Genomic DNA, 17,506 nt, shown 5'->3' on the forward strand with positions numbered 1-17,506 from the left:
CAAAGACTGGAATGATAAGTACCAAAATATTAATAGTTGTTTTCTTTGGAGAGTGTTATGATCTGCTATTTTTATTTTCTCCTTTCAAAAAAAATCCCATATTGTCTGCAATTATAACACTTTATGTTTATAATCAGAGAAACATGGATTTGATTTTACATAGTATTAAGGCTTTTAAAGCTTTATAAAAATAAGATATAAGTTTATTTCTTAGAAAAATTCTGTAGGAGGAAATATTTCCTACCTCATTTCCTTTACTTCCAGCACTGGACTTCATTTCCTTTGGTTGCTTTGTAAAAGAAAACAACAGTGTTTAGTTGGAGAAATACCATCAGTTGCATACCCAGTCAGTTGGACTCACTATCATCATTTTCTTGGCCATAGTTTTGACTTCTAGAAGTGTTTCCAACTCACTGGAACCTGACTTAGCTGCTTAGATTCTACAGAAAGTAGCACCAAAAACAAACACCAGTTTAAACTTGTGTATGCAAATATCTTTATGTTGACCTAAATTTTATCTTTCAGAAAGTAGATGTCCTGAGACTGATTCAGTAGGGCCACAACACTCAGGTGAGATCCTCTCTGGATGTTAATAAACCAGAGGAGCAACCTGTTTCTGGCAAGAAAAAAAAATAAGGTCTTTGGGAATCTAAGAAACTCTGCAAAGAATTAGAAAGAAGACAGGAAGAGAACTCTAGGTCAAAAGGAAGTGGTAAAAACAAGAAGCAACAGGATGAGGCTAAGTTGGAGCTTTCTAGACATGCCAAGACAAACCTCACAACTGCTGTACCCAGAGAACAACCTGTTGGCTCAAGCCATTCTTCTAAAATGTAAGTGCTTTCAGCCACACACAGTGTTACTGGATATTGCTTCCTGAGGAGATTTTAAAAATGAAATCAGGAATGCCTACCTGTTTTAACACAGAGTATCTTTGTCATTATCATCCAAAGACACTGAGGAACTACTATATATACTCATGTCCTACGTATCACCACTGTTGAGAACTCAGGCTGAGACAAGGTTCAGTGATCTTCCTACTGTTTGAATTCTTCCATGTGGGCATGTTTTAATTCCCCATGTGGTCCTTAATCTCACCTAAGAAGCACTTAATAAAATACACTGAACCTTAATGCCTGTTACTAAAGATGTGTCTAATTTGTGAGGACAAAAAACCAAACCAAACCAAACAAACAAAAAAACACCCCGTGTAATTGTACTGCCAAACTTACCAAATGTCTAAATTCTACTGAGAGACTCCCATTGGAAGATTCTTCAATGGACATGGCTTTGACATGAGTTCCACAAAGGACAAATCTTCGATTGCTAGAAAGGAAATCTTAGTGATTTACATGGTCTCAGGTAAAATATATTTATGAGATGTGAAAAAAAAATTCTACAAAGTAAATATCTTACCTTAGAGTTGAAACATTCCTGTAAAACCAAGAAGATTCTTTAAAATGGACTGTTTAACAGATCTATTCAAAACATGCTAGTATTCTTAAAAGGATAGTACATAGAATTTCATTTTAAGTCTTTATAGCAAAACAATTCTTTATTGGGCTCTATTAAATGTTTAAACTTCAAAGTCAACTATTTAAAGTACATTAATATGTATTTAGAGAAATTTAAAAGCTCAAAATTGTTGTTTAAAATAAGAGAATTCATTAAAAAAAAAACTCTGATATTGTTACATTTTGAAATGAAATTAGAAAACTTACTTGTCAATTGATGCTTTAACCTTTACCTGATAGTTTAGTTCTGGCAATTTTATTAGTAGTCTGAAAAGAGACATCAGTAAAGAAACCAAGATAAAATTTAAAAGTATTAAAAGCCTTTTTTTTATGTTTTAAGAGATAAATACATTTATGGCATATACATACAAATAAAACTTGCATTATCCCCAGTTATATGTAATATATGTGTTTATACATGTTTTCAAACTATAAAAGTTCCTTTCTAGTTTTCCATGTTACTAATGCCAACATCAGCCACTTAACATTTGGAAAATAATTGCATATTGCTTCATTTGGTGTTATGCTGAATAATACATTACCCTAAATAGTTTCATATTTTGGCTACAGTTCAAACCTGAGTTAAATGTATAGCTACAAGGAAAAAAAAATTGCAAGTATGTGGCTCCATTTTATTCTTTTTTAAAAAATATTTATTTTTTAGGTAGATGGACACAACACAATGCCTTTATTTTTATGTGGTGCTGAGGATCAAACCCGGGTCCCACCCGTGCTAGGCGAGTGCTCCACCGCTGAGCCACAATCCCAGCCCCTCCATTTTATTCTTATATTATTAAAAAAAATTGGTAAACTTAGTAAAACTGTATGTTCTATGGTAACTGTTTTGTGGAGAAAATATTGAGAAAGACTTGGCCTCTTAAATGGATATGGAAAATCCCAATTCAAATACACTTGTAATCTTTAAACACACTATACTTAGGGTGAGGTGCACCATACCTGTGATCCCAGCAGCTTGGAAGGCTGAGATGGGAGGATCACAAGTTCATTGCCAGCCTCAGCAACTTAGTGAGGCCCTAAGCAATTTAGCAAGACCTTTTTATATTTTATTCTCAAAATAAAATATGAAAAAGGCCTGGGGATGTGGCTCTGTGATTAAGCCCTACTGGGTTCAATCCCCAGTACCAAAGAATAAAAAAGTAAAATAAAATAAAAAGGGCTGGGAATATAGCTCTGTGGTAGAGTGCCCTTGGGTTCAATCCATAGTACCAAAAAATAAATAAACCCTGCCACCAACAACAAATATACTGCACACATTTAAATATACTAAGGAACAGCAAAAATGTTCAAAACTAAAAATGACATAACTTCAAACAAACAAGGAAAGTGTGGAACAACAATTCCTTCAGTTCCTCCTGTTGTCAGACCATGCTTTGTTCTTTTACTTCCTCAAATCTTCGGAGTGTGTCCTGTGATCTGATCTGTCCTGCTTCAGGAAGGATCAGATTCACTCTGATGATGACACTGGAATCCCCAGTTACCCTCCCTTTGAAATAGAAGAATACCATGCTATGGTAGAAAGTATAGGATCATTGATCAAGACAATGGGGAGCAGGGTTCAGAGAGAGGCTGAGGGCCCAGCAGTCCAGTAGAAGATGGCAGGACTCCCACCAGGGCTGATGTTCCATGCCCCAGGCAGTCACTTCAACCAGAAGGCAAGGTGATGCACTTGCAGGGCCTCTCGACTCAGAATTCCTTACTGGGCAATGCCTACTCTGTCCTCTATGGTCTCAGAGAGCATCTTAGACTTAATACACCATCTGTAGGGGGTGGCAAGGTGTAAGATGTACACCACTGATCCATCCTATTTCCCTTTATACAGTCTTCTGAGTTACACAGAGATGTGGGGTTGAGGAATGAACAAGTTTTGAGAAGAGTAAAATTTAAAAAAGAAGCGTGATGACTGCTTTTTTGTTCTTGGTATTTAGGTCTTGGTGCAAAATTCACACAAAGTTTAATCGAGGTTTTGGAATGCAAATTGAGGACAAGTACCTTCCCTTTATAGATGGTGGTCAGATGTTGGTAATCAGGGACTCTTATTATAGAACCCAAATTTGTACCACAGCTTTACCTCCTCTTGACTTATTAGTCTGTGGTTTCGGCTTTCTAGAGGTGACTTAATGATTAGAAATTTAGAGCTTTAGTTTTTGGAGTTTGAACCATGATGAAAATAAGAACTCAAAACTCATTGTTTTAAGTGTTATTAGGGAAAACTACATTTTGATTGTGCATGTTTATGGAAAAGATCAAATACACACACGGTTAAAGAAAAACAAAAATAATACAAAGCCCATGTGTCTTTAAATCAGACACACAGTAAGGATATACTGAAAGTTATAGTGTTCAGAGTTTTTGTGGAAAATCCAATAAGCCAATTACTGGGTAATCACAAGGGAAGAATGTGTTTCCTGCATAGGATATTCAAAGCCTTCCCAATCTGTCCCCCATCTGTCTTCTGCATTCCATCTCTCTTTGCTCCCCACCAATAAAAAACAGGCTTAGGAAGCCATTGTTTCTATACTCTCACTCTCCTGCAATTCTCCTCTCCTTCTTCATCTCTCCAGTCCCCTCCCTCAAGTTAACCTGTCTAGCAGTTAACCCCATTGTGACATTATAATTCCATGCTTTCATGGTAATATCCCTCACTTCCTCATTAATATCCCACATCGTCATGCTCTGGACAAGCAAAGCTCTCATCCCAACATTTCTGCAGGAATTTACCAAAGCTCAGTGCTGGGTTCACAGCGGGTGCTCAATAAGGTTGCATGTAAGGTAACATAAGAGAAACTAGCCTTGGTTACAGAGTGGCTATGGCTCCCTGAACAAGAAATGATAGAATGTATTCTGCCTACCTTAGTTTTACAGTGAACTGAATGAGGGTTTTAAGTACCATCGGCCTCTGAGGGTGGGTTGGCATGCACGGCTGTCGCTCAACCACAAATGAACTAGATGAAAAGGAAATTGAAAAGGAAATAAAGCACACCATTTGAAAACATTGACAATATTGACAGAATGCAAACCACAGAAGGACAGGTTGCTCTGCTATTCGTATCCTTTCAGTCCAAATATGCTACATCTAGAAGACCTTAAAACTCCCATTAAATTCAAATCATTCCAACAACTTCTCATAAATAATTACCACAAGATAGGCAATGCCTAAAGATTGTCCTAATTAACAACAGCAAGTAATTCTTAATTATTATATTTAAATCATTAATAAAGGTCCATTTTATCATATTAAAAAATAGTTAATTTCATGCTACTGAATATTCATGGATTGAACATTAGTATGCACATTTACAAATTATCATACTATAATTAGGAGCATACGGGTATTTTTTTTCTTTAGTGAGCTTATAAACACATCCCTCACTTCTTGGATATGCACTGAAGAAAAAAAAAAAAAGAAACAACCCTCAAAATATTTTCTAAAATGTGAAAACTGAGCTGAGTGGGTGATATAGCTTAGTTCATGACAAATTGAGTCCACTGGGGAGAAAAGTATTGATGAATAAAAGTGAAGAGTAGAAACATGTTTCTAGAACTTTCTGGGGGCTGTATTGGCTTCTTCCTAAGGCCCACTATTCCATATTTCCTGCTACTCCTTCACCGGAAACCGAAGCCTCAGGCAGGGTGTCCTTATAACTTCACAGAACTGAGGATGCCATGAATTAGGAGACTAATAGCACTTCACTTACTTCTTGAAAAGGTTGTAGATTAAGAAGGTCACTCTTTCTAGCAGGTGCATTCTTTGCAGTGGGATAGGGTCACCTTCATATGTCATTTTGGTAGATTGTTCCTCTAACTTCTCCAATTGCCTTCTGAGTTGGAAGAGACTTTCTGCCAATAGGGTAAAGCTATTGAACAGCACATGATAGTTTTTCCACTTAATAATCAAGCAATTTAACAATTGATCATATTTTTGCAAAACTTAAATTAATAAGTAATTATCAAATTAATTAAGTGAATCACGTAATTTCAGTAAGGCTAGTGGAAGTTCTTTATTTTTATTTTCCTAATTCATTTCTTCTTGAATATGCATCGTCTATGTTAAATATTTTTAAATTCATACTTTAAATTATGGGTATCACTCATGAAATTTCATCAGTATCTGGAATTGCATGCCTTTCAGTTAGCCTTTGTTTAAGCCAATTAAGCATAAATATATCAATATGGCACTCAGTTAAAGGCAAAGAAAGAGCAAATTTAAAGCTATAAAATGCATGACATGAAGAAAGTTATGTGTAACAATACCGATGGGAAAAAAAATGTAAAACTGACCTCCCCTCCATGCATGTATATTACAGGTTCCTCTGGCAAAAGGTAAATAGAATTTAAAAATGCTTGCTTCTGATATGTGCTTAGAGTTCTACTCACTGTGTGGTGATTTGACCTCAAAAATAGAGGTGGGGCTTGGGCCAGAAAAATAGGAAAGATTAAGAAAACTTGAAATGGACAAGGAAGAGGCCTTCAGCTAGAGGAGGAGGAACATCTTACCAAACTTCAGAGGTTCACCTGGCCCACAGCAGCTCTTTCTAAATACCATGCATGAAAGATTATGGAAGAGCTGTCCAGTCTCTGCTGGGTTTGGGTCTCAGCACCATTGCATTTTAAATTCTTTATTACTCCCTTTATTATTTTGTTTTCACAACAACAGAGAGTACTGTGGGTTTAGAAAATCAAAGTAACTCCCCAAGGAAAATAATATGTTTTAAAATGAGCCCAATTCCTTACATTTCTTAAGAAACAGGCCTAGCTGGGCAGAGCTTTTAGTGAGGGGTCCCCAGTTACTTGCTATGTGTTTCCATTTGTATTAAAGTGTACTTTAAAAAAGCAACTTGAGATTTTAACTGTACATTTTTGCTTCTCATCATACTTTCCAATTGTTCTCTCAGACGGTTTTATTTTATATTTATGAGGTAGAAAACCCTATCAACATTTTTATCTGATAATGAGAGGGTATGCATGTGTATACACAGCTGGGGGATGCCATGCTGTGCTAACCGCTTGACACTTTATAAACTTATTTTTTAATTGAAAAATAAAAATTGCATATGTTTGAGCATATAATATGAAGTTTTGATATATTTACACACTGTGGGAAGGCTAAATTGAAGTTAAATAATATATATTACCTCACCTATTTTGGGGGGTTTTAAAAACCTAAAATCTACTTTCCTAGCAACTTGCAAGTTATAATAAATCATTAACTACAGTCACCACATTGTACAATAAATATCTGAACTAATTTTTCCTCTCTACCTGAAATTTTGTATCCTTTGACCAACAAAGAACATTTTCCTTAACAAAATAAATGTCTGTTAAAAACACAAAACTCATGTTTAACTCTGGTATCTTAAGACGTATTTAAAAAGTTGAGATATCTGTTTTCAGGATTTGGAAGCTAAACATTGATTATATCATTAAAGAAAATGTATTACTGGTTCCCAAATCTCATTTGTAATTGGTATTTTGTTTGTACAAAATAAGCAATTCTTATGCATTCTGCAGATGCTTCATTCCTCCCCCAAAGGAATGAGGATCCAGAGCACTGATAACAATTCCATCTTCATGTCCAACTGTAGGGCTCCCAGCTGCTAATAAGCCAAGCCACCTATAAGCTGCATGTCAACCTGCATTCTCCAGCTGGGTGACTGTTTTTTACTTCCTGTGGTTTTCACTAGAAACTAAAGTCAATTCGCTTTACCAGTTTTGAAGTTGGTCCAGCCCGTTGTGGAGTGGACCTCCTATGCAGGCAATCTGCTGTCGCCTCTTCCAGTCCTGTAGCTCCTCTATCAGCATGCTGTTCATGAGCAAGTCTGTTTCATTTACTATCTGTGTCATCTTGCTGAGTGTTTCCTAAAAATAAAGGTGAGGACCAATAGGCTTTCACAAGAACAACCAGAGTTGCTCACAATTTAGCTTATAAAACAATTGGACCTGGGAGACAAAGGCTTGGTTAAAATTTTGACCAAACATTTTATCAAATACTAGCTTTTATTTGCTATAGCACTGTCTTTTAAACAACCAAATGATTGCATCTAGAGAACATCATAAGGAAAGAAAAATGACCACAGCTTAACATTCTCCTAAAGACATTTCAGTATAAATATGTTAAATTGGTAACTTCTGTGATAATATTGAATCATGGATTCAGAAATCATATATTTATATTTTAAAGTGAAATTTATAAGTGTAATTAATTTTTTAAAAATATGATTATCCATTTATTTGAAAATGTACTGGCTAAAATTTGAGTCTTTCTGTGTTAATTTGTATTAGGACTTTATTTGGATCTGGGGAGGCAATGTGGAGAATCATAACTTTCCAAGGTCTAGACTGGGTTAAAAAAAATGTGATTTTCTGTCCTGGATTTTACACAATCTATATGAATTCAGAAAAAGCATTTAATATTTTTGGAACTTGGTCTTCTCATCTATGCAGTCAAGTGAGTGGGTTAAATTATTTCCAATGTTCCCCCCCCTTTTCCCTAAAATTTTATTTCTAGAGTAATAAAATGATGGCATGTATAAAATGTATAGTATAGACATACAAACTTAGTGCTTTAAGCATAATACACTAAGTTTAACCTTGGATTAACTATTTACATGCTTAAAATCTGATGGAGAATTGTTTAAATTTATGATTAATTTAGCGTGAAAATAAATTTTAAACTTTTTAATATCCATGCAAATTCCTGAACAACAAAAAGAAATGGAGCTCAACTTTTAGAAATGAATTATGGATTCATCATTTTATGATTAAATATCAGTTGCATTTTCTTTCAAAAATAGGTAGAAAGTTGAAATAGAGATGTGTCTCCTCTAGGAAAGTATTTAATTGAATTAGAAAAAATGTTTTCTCTTCTTTGCACAGTGATCAGATTGAATATGTTTGGTTGCCAACAAAATATTCTAAAATCAAGGAAATTTCTTAATAGTGTCATATCTCAGAGTAGAAACCAAAAGACTTATTTTCCCAATAAAATTTCGGTAGTCATCAAGTAATTGTTTAATTATACATGTGTACTAGAACCCATCTCAGCGTATTATGTATAGCCACAGTAACAGCTATGTGTGAAATACTGTAAAAAAATTTGAGTAAATTTCCACCTTAAAATTACTGATGCCTACAATAAATGTATCATGGAAAAATAAATAAATAATAAAAATTAAAGTAATTTTTTAAAAAAGCCCTAGAGAAGTTCAGTTTTGTAAAATTACTACAGGAAACATGGCTAACAGCTAGTACTGTTCCTAGAAACATTGCCATTTACCCCTTTGGTGTTCAGAATGGGAGCAAATTTTTACCACATGAACATCAGATAGAGCACTAATCTCCAGGATATATACAGAATTCAAAAAACTTAATACCAAAACAACAAACAACTCAATCAATAAATGGGCTAAGGAACTGAACAGCCACTTCTCAGAAGAAGATATACAATTGATCAGCAAATATATGAAAAAATGTTCAGCATCTCTAGCAATTAGAGAAATGCAAATCAAAGCTACTCTAAGATTTCATCTCATTCCAGTTAGAATGGCAGTTATTAAGTAAAAGCAACAAGGGACTGAGGTTGTGGCTCAGCAGTAGAGCACACGCCTAGCAGTGCGAGGCGCTGGGTTCAATCCTCAGCACCACATAAAAATAAAAACAAATAAAATAAAGGTATTGTGTTCAAGTAAAAAAATATTTTAAAAAAGAATACAAGCAACAATAAGTATTGATGAGGATGTGGGGGAAAAGGCACATTCATACATTGCTGGCAGGACTGCAAATTGGTGCAACCAATTTGGAAAGCAGTATGGAGATTCCTTAGACCCAGCTATCCCACTCCTTGGTTTATACCCAAAGGACTTAAAAACAACATTCTATAGTGATGAAGTCACATCAATGTTCATAGCAGCATAATTCACAATAGCTAAATTGTGGAAACAACCTAGATGCCCTTTAATAGATGAATGGATAAAGAAATTGTGGTATTTATACACAATGGAATATTACTCAGCATTAAAAGAGAATAAAATCATGGTGTTTGCAGGTAAATGGATGGAGTTGGAGAGTATCATGCTAAGTGAAGTAAGCCAATCCCCCAAACCAAAGGCCGGATGTTTTCTTTGATAAGTGGATGCTGATCCATAATTGGTGTGTGTGGAGGGGCATGGGAGCAATGGAGGAACTTTGGATAGGGCAAAGGGGAAGAAGGGGAAGATGCACAGAGATAGGAAAGATGGTAGAATGAGATTAACATAATTACCCTAGGTACATGTATGAAGACATGAATGGTGTGACTCTACTTTGTGTACAGAGAAATGAAAAATTGTGCTTCCTTTGTGTACTATGAATCAAAGTGCATTCTGCTGTCATGTATAATAAATTAGAACAAATTAATTAATTTTTAAAAAAAGAATCTAAGAGCTCAATTCTTTTCAGTAGGAGTGGGTTTAGGAAAAGGAGAAAAATAGATAAATGGTCAAATTAAAATTCTTCACTAACCTTTCTCTTAAAGTCCAGGCTATTAAGCATTTCTTGCAGCGTCAACACTTCCTGATTCATCAGGGCATTATTTTTGTCACTCTGATCTGCAAAGGCAAAGAGACCAGATTTGGAACTCTCTCCGTGGCGAAGCGCTCCACTTCTGAAAGTCCATCTGCCTCAATCTGCTATCCTAAAGTGGCCTTGGGCAGGAGGAGGGCAGAGACTATGAAAGACTAAATGGGGCCACCAGAGTTGAGCTCCGGAAATTTTAGAAATAAAGAGGAAACTTTTAGAAATGAATTATTCTAAAATCTAGAAATTTCATTTCTAAAATGAAACACTTTATTCTTCATAATGTACATGCAGCATCGAAAAATATTAAAGTGACTCAAACATAATATATTAAGTTCAAAATAGTTTCATTATTTAGTGTATTTTGCTCTTGTAAGTCCAAGGGCATGCTAATTTTGCCAGGATAATGACATCCAAGCATGCCTAAGAGGACTCCTTTATCTTCAACTCTTCACTGAATATTCCTTTTTTTGGTGGTGGTGGTGGTGGGGGAAGATAAAAAAAAAATGTTTATAATGATTTCCTTGTGCGTACCTCTGCATTCAAGATAACCTTGGTTGTGTGATATAAATAAGAAAGGAAGGGAGCTTCTCTTTGTGCCCAGGATTAAATCATATCTTATTCTTTCAGCTCTTTATACATCCCCCTCTTCTCTACTCTACTTATTCTTGGGAATCAAGAGTTACTGCCTTGGAGAGTAAGTTTTATTTACTGAGTCTCAAGAATTAACAAAAACTAATTCTCTGCTTTCCATTTTTCTTGAAAAAAAAAAAAAAGGGCTGGCCCTTACAATAAAATCAGAAGTGAGACAGAGTGCTAAATTAAGGAAAATGTCTAAAATGAAACAAAACAAAAATGGTGGATCATGGGGAGATGTGCAATAAGCAAACATCATATTACTTAATTTGAACATTAAATTTTATTGATATAGCAAATGATTGTTCATACCACCCATTCATGTCCATAAAATGAGGGTTGGGGATACTGATCTGATTTGTGTAATTGTGAAGAACAACATTGTGGCAAATTTCTCAACAAAGGAGCTCCTTTCTGTTCATATTAGTTCACAACTTCTTAGACCTTATATGTAGAAAAATCTTCCATATGCAGCACTTTTCAACTGAAAACTTCATTCAGATCGTCACCATAATTTGTTTCCCTTATATTTCATTTCACTTATAACAGGGTGGGATGAACAAAATAAGTAGTTGTTGATTTGAATGATAAAAATAATCACTTTTTATTTTTCATAATGTACATGAAGCAATGAAAAACATTAAAGTGACTCAGATCATAATGTATTAAGTTCAAAATAGTTTAATCGTTTAGCATATTTTGCTATGTGCTAATTCTTAATTTTGGTAGTTTACACATGAAATTTGGGATAAGGTTGTCTTCAGGAAACTGTAATGCTTTATTAAATTTACAGTGGTTCTAAACCCTTTTAGGAGCATAGATTCCTTTGGTAACATATTAAACCCTTGTTTGTGCTATTTCTTCTGAGGGGAAAAATAGTATGAACAAATAATCATAGACATTTTGAATGATATTTCATGGAAATCAAGACTCTCTGAAGATGCTAGGAAGAACACCCAAAATACCTCACCCCACACTTACAAAAAGTTAGACATTTTATCACAATCATCCATACTTCCATCAATATACATCTTAAGATAACATTTTAGTAGTTAAAGGTGATTCCAGAAATTAAAGGTTTCTATCTGGTTTATTTTTAAAAGTTATTTTGAAATAATTTTATAATTATAAAAATGCTGCAAAAATATTAGAGTTCCCAATATCCTACATTGTTGGACATAAGCACAGTACAATGATCAAAACAAATGAACTAACATGACCGAAATCCCATCAACTAGTCCAGATCTAACTAGAATTTCACCAGTTGTCCTCATAATTGCAGCATACTTTAAACTATCAATCTGTTAGTACTGTTAAATCTTAGCTATTGTGAATAATTTAGTATTTCCTTTCCATTTCTTAAAAAAATTAATTGTAAATAACCTCACTGTTTAACAATAGAGCCAAATAATTTCTAGTGTACTTTTATTTTGATATTTATACAATTATTATATTATACTTTTGAATAATTTTTAATATATGGGGAAATAATTTAAAATAAAATGAGTAAAAATACAGTCAGTATACAAAACTATATATATGTAGTCTCATTTTTTGAAAGTCAGTAGACAAGTATGTACACAAACAGACAGAAAAGACTGTAAGAAAATACATTTCAACAGTTTACCTTTAGATTTTGAAATTTCATGGGATTTTTATTTAGTGCATTTGCCTATTTTTCATTTTTCTTAAAAAGCACATTTCTATTTTGTAATTCTAGAAATGATATTTAAAAAATTCACCGGGGATACTAGTCATGCCCTGATCATATTAGGCAATTAATATTTTTATTGCTTTTGATAGGGATATTTTTGATTCTTTAGGAAAATGTTCTTATTTTTGAGCGATACATGTTGAAGTAGGTGTGATTTCTCATGTACTTTATCATTTGCTTTGAATTGATTGGTTAAAAGATCTATATATTTATATGTAGAGAGAAGAAAGAATCAAAAACAAAGAAATACTCATTCCTTGCCTACATTTTGCCTTAAAAAAAAAAAAAAGGCTTCCTAGGGAAGTAGATCAACTTTGTTAAGTACAGAAGAAACCCTGTCATTCAGCCTTTATATCCTTAGGTAGAGTTATAGACAAAACAAAAACTTACCCATTGTCTGAATTGTTTTATACCTGTAGTCAAATTCATCTTGAAGGTCTTCTAGGTATTTGGCATCTTGTTCTGTCATCTTTATGCAAAAGAATATATACTCAATCAAAAGAAAGCATTGAAGGATGTTGCAGTGTTTAATCACACCCAAGAAACAGCATCATAAGTACCTTTAAATATTACACTGGTACTTCCAGTCTCCAACACCATTCAAGGACACTAACCCATATTTCTGAAAATCTAATTCATGTGAAAGTTGAATAACACTGGAATAACCAGGTCAAATTAGCTCTTCCTACTATTTTTTTTTCCTTACTGCTTATTTGGAAATCTTCTGGTGTCTTATTTCCCATTTCTCAGGTGATACTGCTCCTATCATCTTTTTCTTTTAAACTAGAGAAAATGGGTACTTTGGCTTTTCTATCTCTGGATTAATGTACCAGTGATCACTTTTTGCTTAATCTCCTTTCAAATATGCTAAAATAGATGACAATTCAACCTAATTTTTAAAAAATTTCTACCTAAAATATACCTGTGTTTTCTCCAGGATTTTTCCGTCCTTGAGATTTTTGGTTTTATTTTCTTTTAAATTGGTGATGTTTTCTTGCTCCATCATATTGGTTATTAAATGTCAAGATCTGGGATAAAGGCTTATCTAATTTAGACTTCACCTCACTCACAGGTAGGAAAGGAAGAAGCAGAGGCTTCAAGGTGTAAAAGGTCTCACTTGTCCAAGGTCACATGGCTTGGCTGTGAAGAGTTTTGTGGGAAAGTCTGGCAGTTTGACTCTGGTCCTAACTGAAAACCAGACAACTTGCTTCTTAGATTTAAGAGTACTTTCCTTTCTTAGACAGTCAAAAGAGCTACTGCCTACTTATTTCAATTAGTCTTTTCTAAGGAAAGACTCATCTGACCCCCAAAAGATGTGTGTAAACACACATCAGCCTCCATGAATTTCAAATTTTAGTTAATTAAATTATTGGTTAAGAAAAGCATCAATGGGCTGGGGTTGTGGCTCAGAGGTAGAGGGCTCGCCTAGCATGAGTGAGGCACTGGGTTCAATCCTCAGCACCACATAAAAATAAAATAAAGATATTGTGTTCACCTATAACTAAAAATAAAATAAAAGTATCAAATTTGGGGTCAGAGTCTGAATTTGAGTCGCAACTCCATGATTTATTAACTTGTAAGAACTTTGAGCAAATGTTTTTGCACTTCACTTTCTTCATCTGTAAAATGGGGTGGGGCAGACTAGGGGAGGGAGGAAGGTGAATAACAATAACTACCCTCATGATAATTAAGATCGGCTGAGTAAATGAGTAATAAGATCACATGAGTTAAACTGCTCATAATAGTGCCATGTTCCAAACACACAATCTATAAGCTTTAGCCATGATTACTCCCTGCTTGTTATCTCACTCTAAAGTGATGTTCTTGACAGTTCTAAATCTTAGAAAAGAAACAGAGTTATTGACTAGGCAGTATATTGTCTACATAACAATAATAGCTAAGACTTTTGGAGTCAACTTGGCTATGCCTCAACCTTGTATACATCCTTCTTTCAGCCACAGGCAAAGTAACTTATTTCCACTTTCCTAGGAGGATGTCCAGGCACAAAAATCATAGTAATAAAGACTCAAGCTAGAATTAAAATCCAGTCTAGTCTAGCTTCAAAGTCTTCACTATTTCTTTTCACTACATTTCAATACCACTCACGGCTTTTAATTTTAGTATTAAATTTTGGAAGGAGCAACAAACATTGGAAGGCTGTAGGTAACTAAAAGTCAGGGAACCCACATACTGGGAAAACGTAACCAAATAAAATACGATAGCTTTAAAGCAAAGGTATATGACAGCTCCATGTTTTGAACTCAAAATTAATTAAAAGCTAAAAGAAGGCAATATCTTTCAGAATCTTCTAATGCAAAGCATATCAAAAGGAATGAAAAGTATATTAAACCATAACTCCAAAAAGTCAATGCTGAGGTAATTAAAAGGCTTTCAGATATTGTTTTCTGAAAACTGCTAGCAATAACCTGCAAAAGCTCTCTTGATGTCTGAGAAGCTTTATAGGAGTATCATGTACCAAAACATTCCACAGAGAGATGGAGTTTCTGGACTAAGTGGGGCAAGTGCATTGATGGGAAAGTACTGCTTTGCCTCTATGTTAGGCAAGTCTTCCTGGGATCAGAGCTAGGATCAGGATAAGGTATCTGGGATTTATGGAGGGAGTGCTAGGAGAATGGACATGCAGGAGAGGGACAGAAAGGGGCAAGGAGCTAAGAAAGCACATGTTCTTCACTGCAGTCTGCTTTGGTTTGATCCCATAAGAAAACCAGGAGTATGATCTGCACCATATTCCAATATGAGGCAAGGGGTCCTGGCCTTTCCTCCCATTCATTCAGTCATTTCTCAAGGCAGCCCAGAACTCTGTAAAGGCAAAGGGAACACTCAAAGGGATGATGCATGGACCTGGGGAAATGATCTGGTTAGGGATCCAAAGGGTGGGCGCTTCTGTTGTACCAGGATTCTCAGGAATTAAAAAGAGTTTGAGGGCCTGAGGATGTAATTCCATGGTAGAGCACTTGCCTAGCATCCTCAAGGCCCTAGGTTTGATTTCCAGTGCAGATTTAGAGGAAGGTGCGCAGCTAACTGTGGGAGAAGAGAGGCTGCCCTTTCTAGACGTCTCAAAAGGTCTCACTCACCTGCACACTGTTTTTAATGGCAGACACTTTGTGCTCCACATTCCTCTGTCTTTCTGAAACTGAAGAACTTTGTAAGGATTTCTCCAGAGGTCCCTGGAAAGAGTAAATCTTGGAATTTCACTCATGTTGATAAAGTTGATTTATAATAAATGCCATATATATACTATATACTTTAGGTCAGTTTGATATAGAATATTACCCAGCCACTAAATCTATGCTCAGTGGCATTGTGTGCTTAGCACACAGAGGGTCCAGGTTCAATTCCCAGCATAATAACAACAAAATCATGCTATAAAAATATTTAATGACAAACAGCATTAAATTTTAAGGAACTGAGCAGATTATAAAACCCTCCATATGGATAGATACATGAATATGATCTCAATTGCTTATGTTTGTGTATAGGTATTATATATGCTTTTATTCACAAATGTATGAATATATGCAAAGATATCTAGACTCAAGTACCTATGATTGGAAGAAGACACACACCAAAATGTTATCAGTATATTACCTGTGAATACTGAAATTTCAGATGATTGTATGATTTTTAAAATGTTCCTAATTTTCTAGAGCAGATCTTCATTCCTTAGATTTTACAAAACCAATACGTGTAATTTAAAAATCAACATAGAGAAATTACAATAAGTTGGACTTAAATTCACAACTGAGGAGGTCCAGCCTGCTTTTATGGGATTTAGAACAAAAGGAGTTTACTAAAGAAAATGTAAAAATATGAGTCTGGTTAAGCACAAATACCAAGCAACTTCTCCAAGCACCACTTCTTAGCCACTCTAGATCTGACACTGAGTATGTTCCTCAGATGGAAAGCTCTATAGGCAGCTAGAAGGGAGAGTGAGACATGCAGGAAGCCCCTTCACCTCACAATCCAGTGGGAAACAATGGTTAGGTTGATGACGCCATACCCAAACCCACAGCAAATCAGTGGAGGGACCTCAAGTGCAACCCATGTCCTTGACTCTTGGTCAGGTGCTTTTCACCTACACCACATTCTTCAGCTTGGTAAAGACTTTATAAAATTCCCTTTCTCTCATTTTGGTCTCTATCACTTGTCTACTTAGCTGAAATTTAAAAACTAGTGCTTCTTTCATGGTAATATATGGTACTGGCAGATTATTTTCAGAGTGACATATATGAGCATTCACTCAAATTTAATATTTGTCATTGAGATGAACAACTAATACACACACACACACACACACACGACTAGAGATTAAAGGGATACAAAAAGGACTGCCAAGAATGTATATGAGAACATCATGTATTCATGATGGCTTCTTAATTTTTAATCAAAAGACATTCAATCAAACTGACTGCACTTTAGAAACTTACTACAATGTTTAAATTAAATGAAAATGGCACTATCTTTCATATCTTCCACTAAAGCTATAACTTGACAATAACTAAGCCTGAGAATGGTTAATAGTTAAAAAGATATGTTTATTAAATCTTCAAAAATAAATGTAACGCTATGATTTATTAAATCGTGAAGAATGTCATTTGGAAAATTGATTATTTATATTTTCTCTTCTTTTTCTAATAATTAACTGAAAAAGTATTTCTTAAAGGCTTCATTTATCCTTCTTCTTTGATGGGGGCTCTGAGGTCATTCAGATAGAGGGATAAAATATAACCTAAATAATACATTGGGGGCAAAGTACATTCAAACAATCAACAAGCAAGTATATTTATGGCATTTCTTTGGGACAAAATTTCTGCTGGTGAACAAGTTTAGATATATGAGGTAGGGAACAGGAAAGTACAGGAGGGTTTTAGTCAAGATCAGTCTGCAAAGATAGATGTAGCTGTGGAAGCAGAGTCAAAACTGTTAATTAGGAATTCAGGTGGTTACTATATTCCTAGATTGCTAGCCAGAGTGTGGCTAGTGGAAGCAGAAAAGAATGTCTAGGGAAGATTCTAGAAAGAAACTCAGGAGAGACTTGGTAATTATCTCAACA

The 17,506-nt window shown here is 34.9% G+C and overlaps 1 protein-coding gene across 2 annotated transcripts in view; it reads right to left on the bottom strand.

The window, feature by feature from the left end:
* Stat4 (signal transducer and activator of transcription 4) overlaps positions 1-17,506 on the bottom strand; it is a 94,039-nt gene that overhangs the window by 23,331 nt on the left and 53,202 nt on the right. For both annotated transcript variants that reach the window (XM_005324364.3, XM_078017759.1), the window contains exons 5-14: positions 15,528-15,620; positions 12,823-12,901; positions 10,029-10,114; positions 7,237-7,388; positions 5,228-5,386; positions 4,382-4,474; positions 1,719-1,778; positions 1,414-1,431; positions 1,230-1,323; positions 245-289 (exon numbers count right to left, since the gene is read on the bottom strand). In XM_005324364.3, the coding sequence (XP_005324421.1) occupies positions 245-289; positions 1,230-1,323; positions 1,414-1,431; positions 1,719-1,778; positions 4,382-4,474; positions 5,228-5,386; positions 7,237-7,388; positions 10,029-10,114; positions 12,823-12,901; positions 15,528-15,620 (879 nt within the window). The remainder of the gene's footprint in view (positions 1-244; positions 290-1,229; positions 1,324-1,413; positions 1,432-1,718; positions 1,779-4,381; positions 4,475-5,227; positions 5,387-7,236; positions 7,389-10,028; positions 10,115-12,822; positions 12,902-15,527; positions 15,621-17,506) is intronic.

The sequence above is a fragment of the Ictidomys tridecemlineatus genome, chromosome 7 (assembly GCF_052094955.1).
Source record: "Ictidomys tridecemlineatus isolate mIctTri1 chromosome 7, mIctTri1.hap1, whole genome shotgun sequence".
NCBI lineage: Eukaryota > Metazoa > Chordata > Mammalia > Rodentia > Sciuridae > Ictidomys > Ictidomys tridecemlineatus.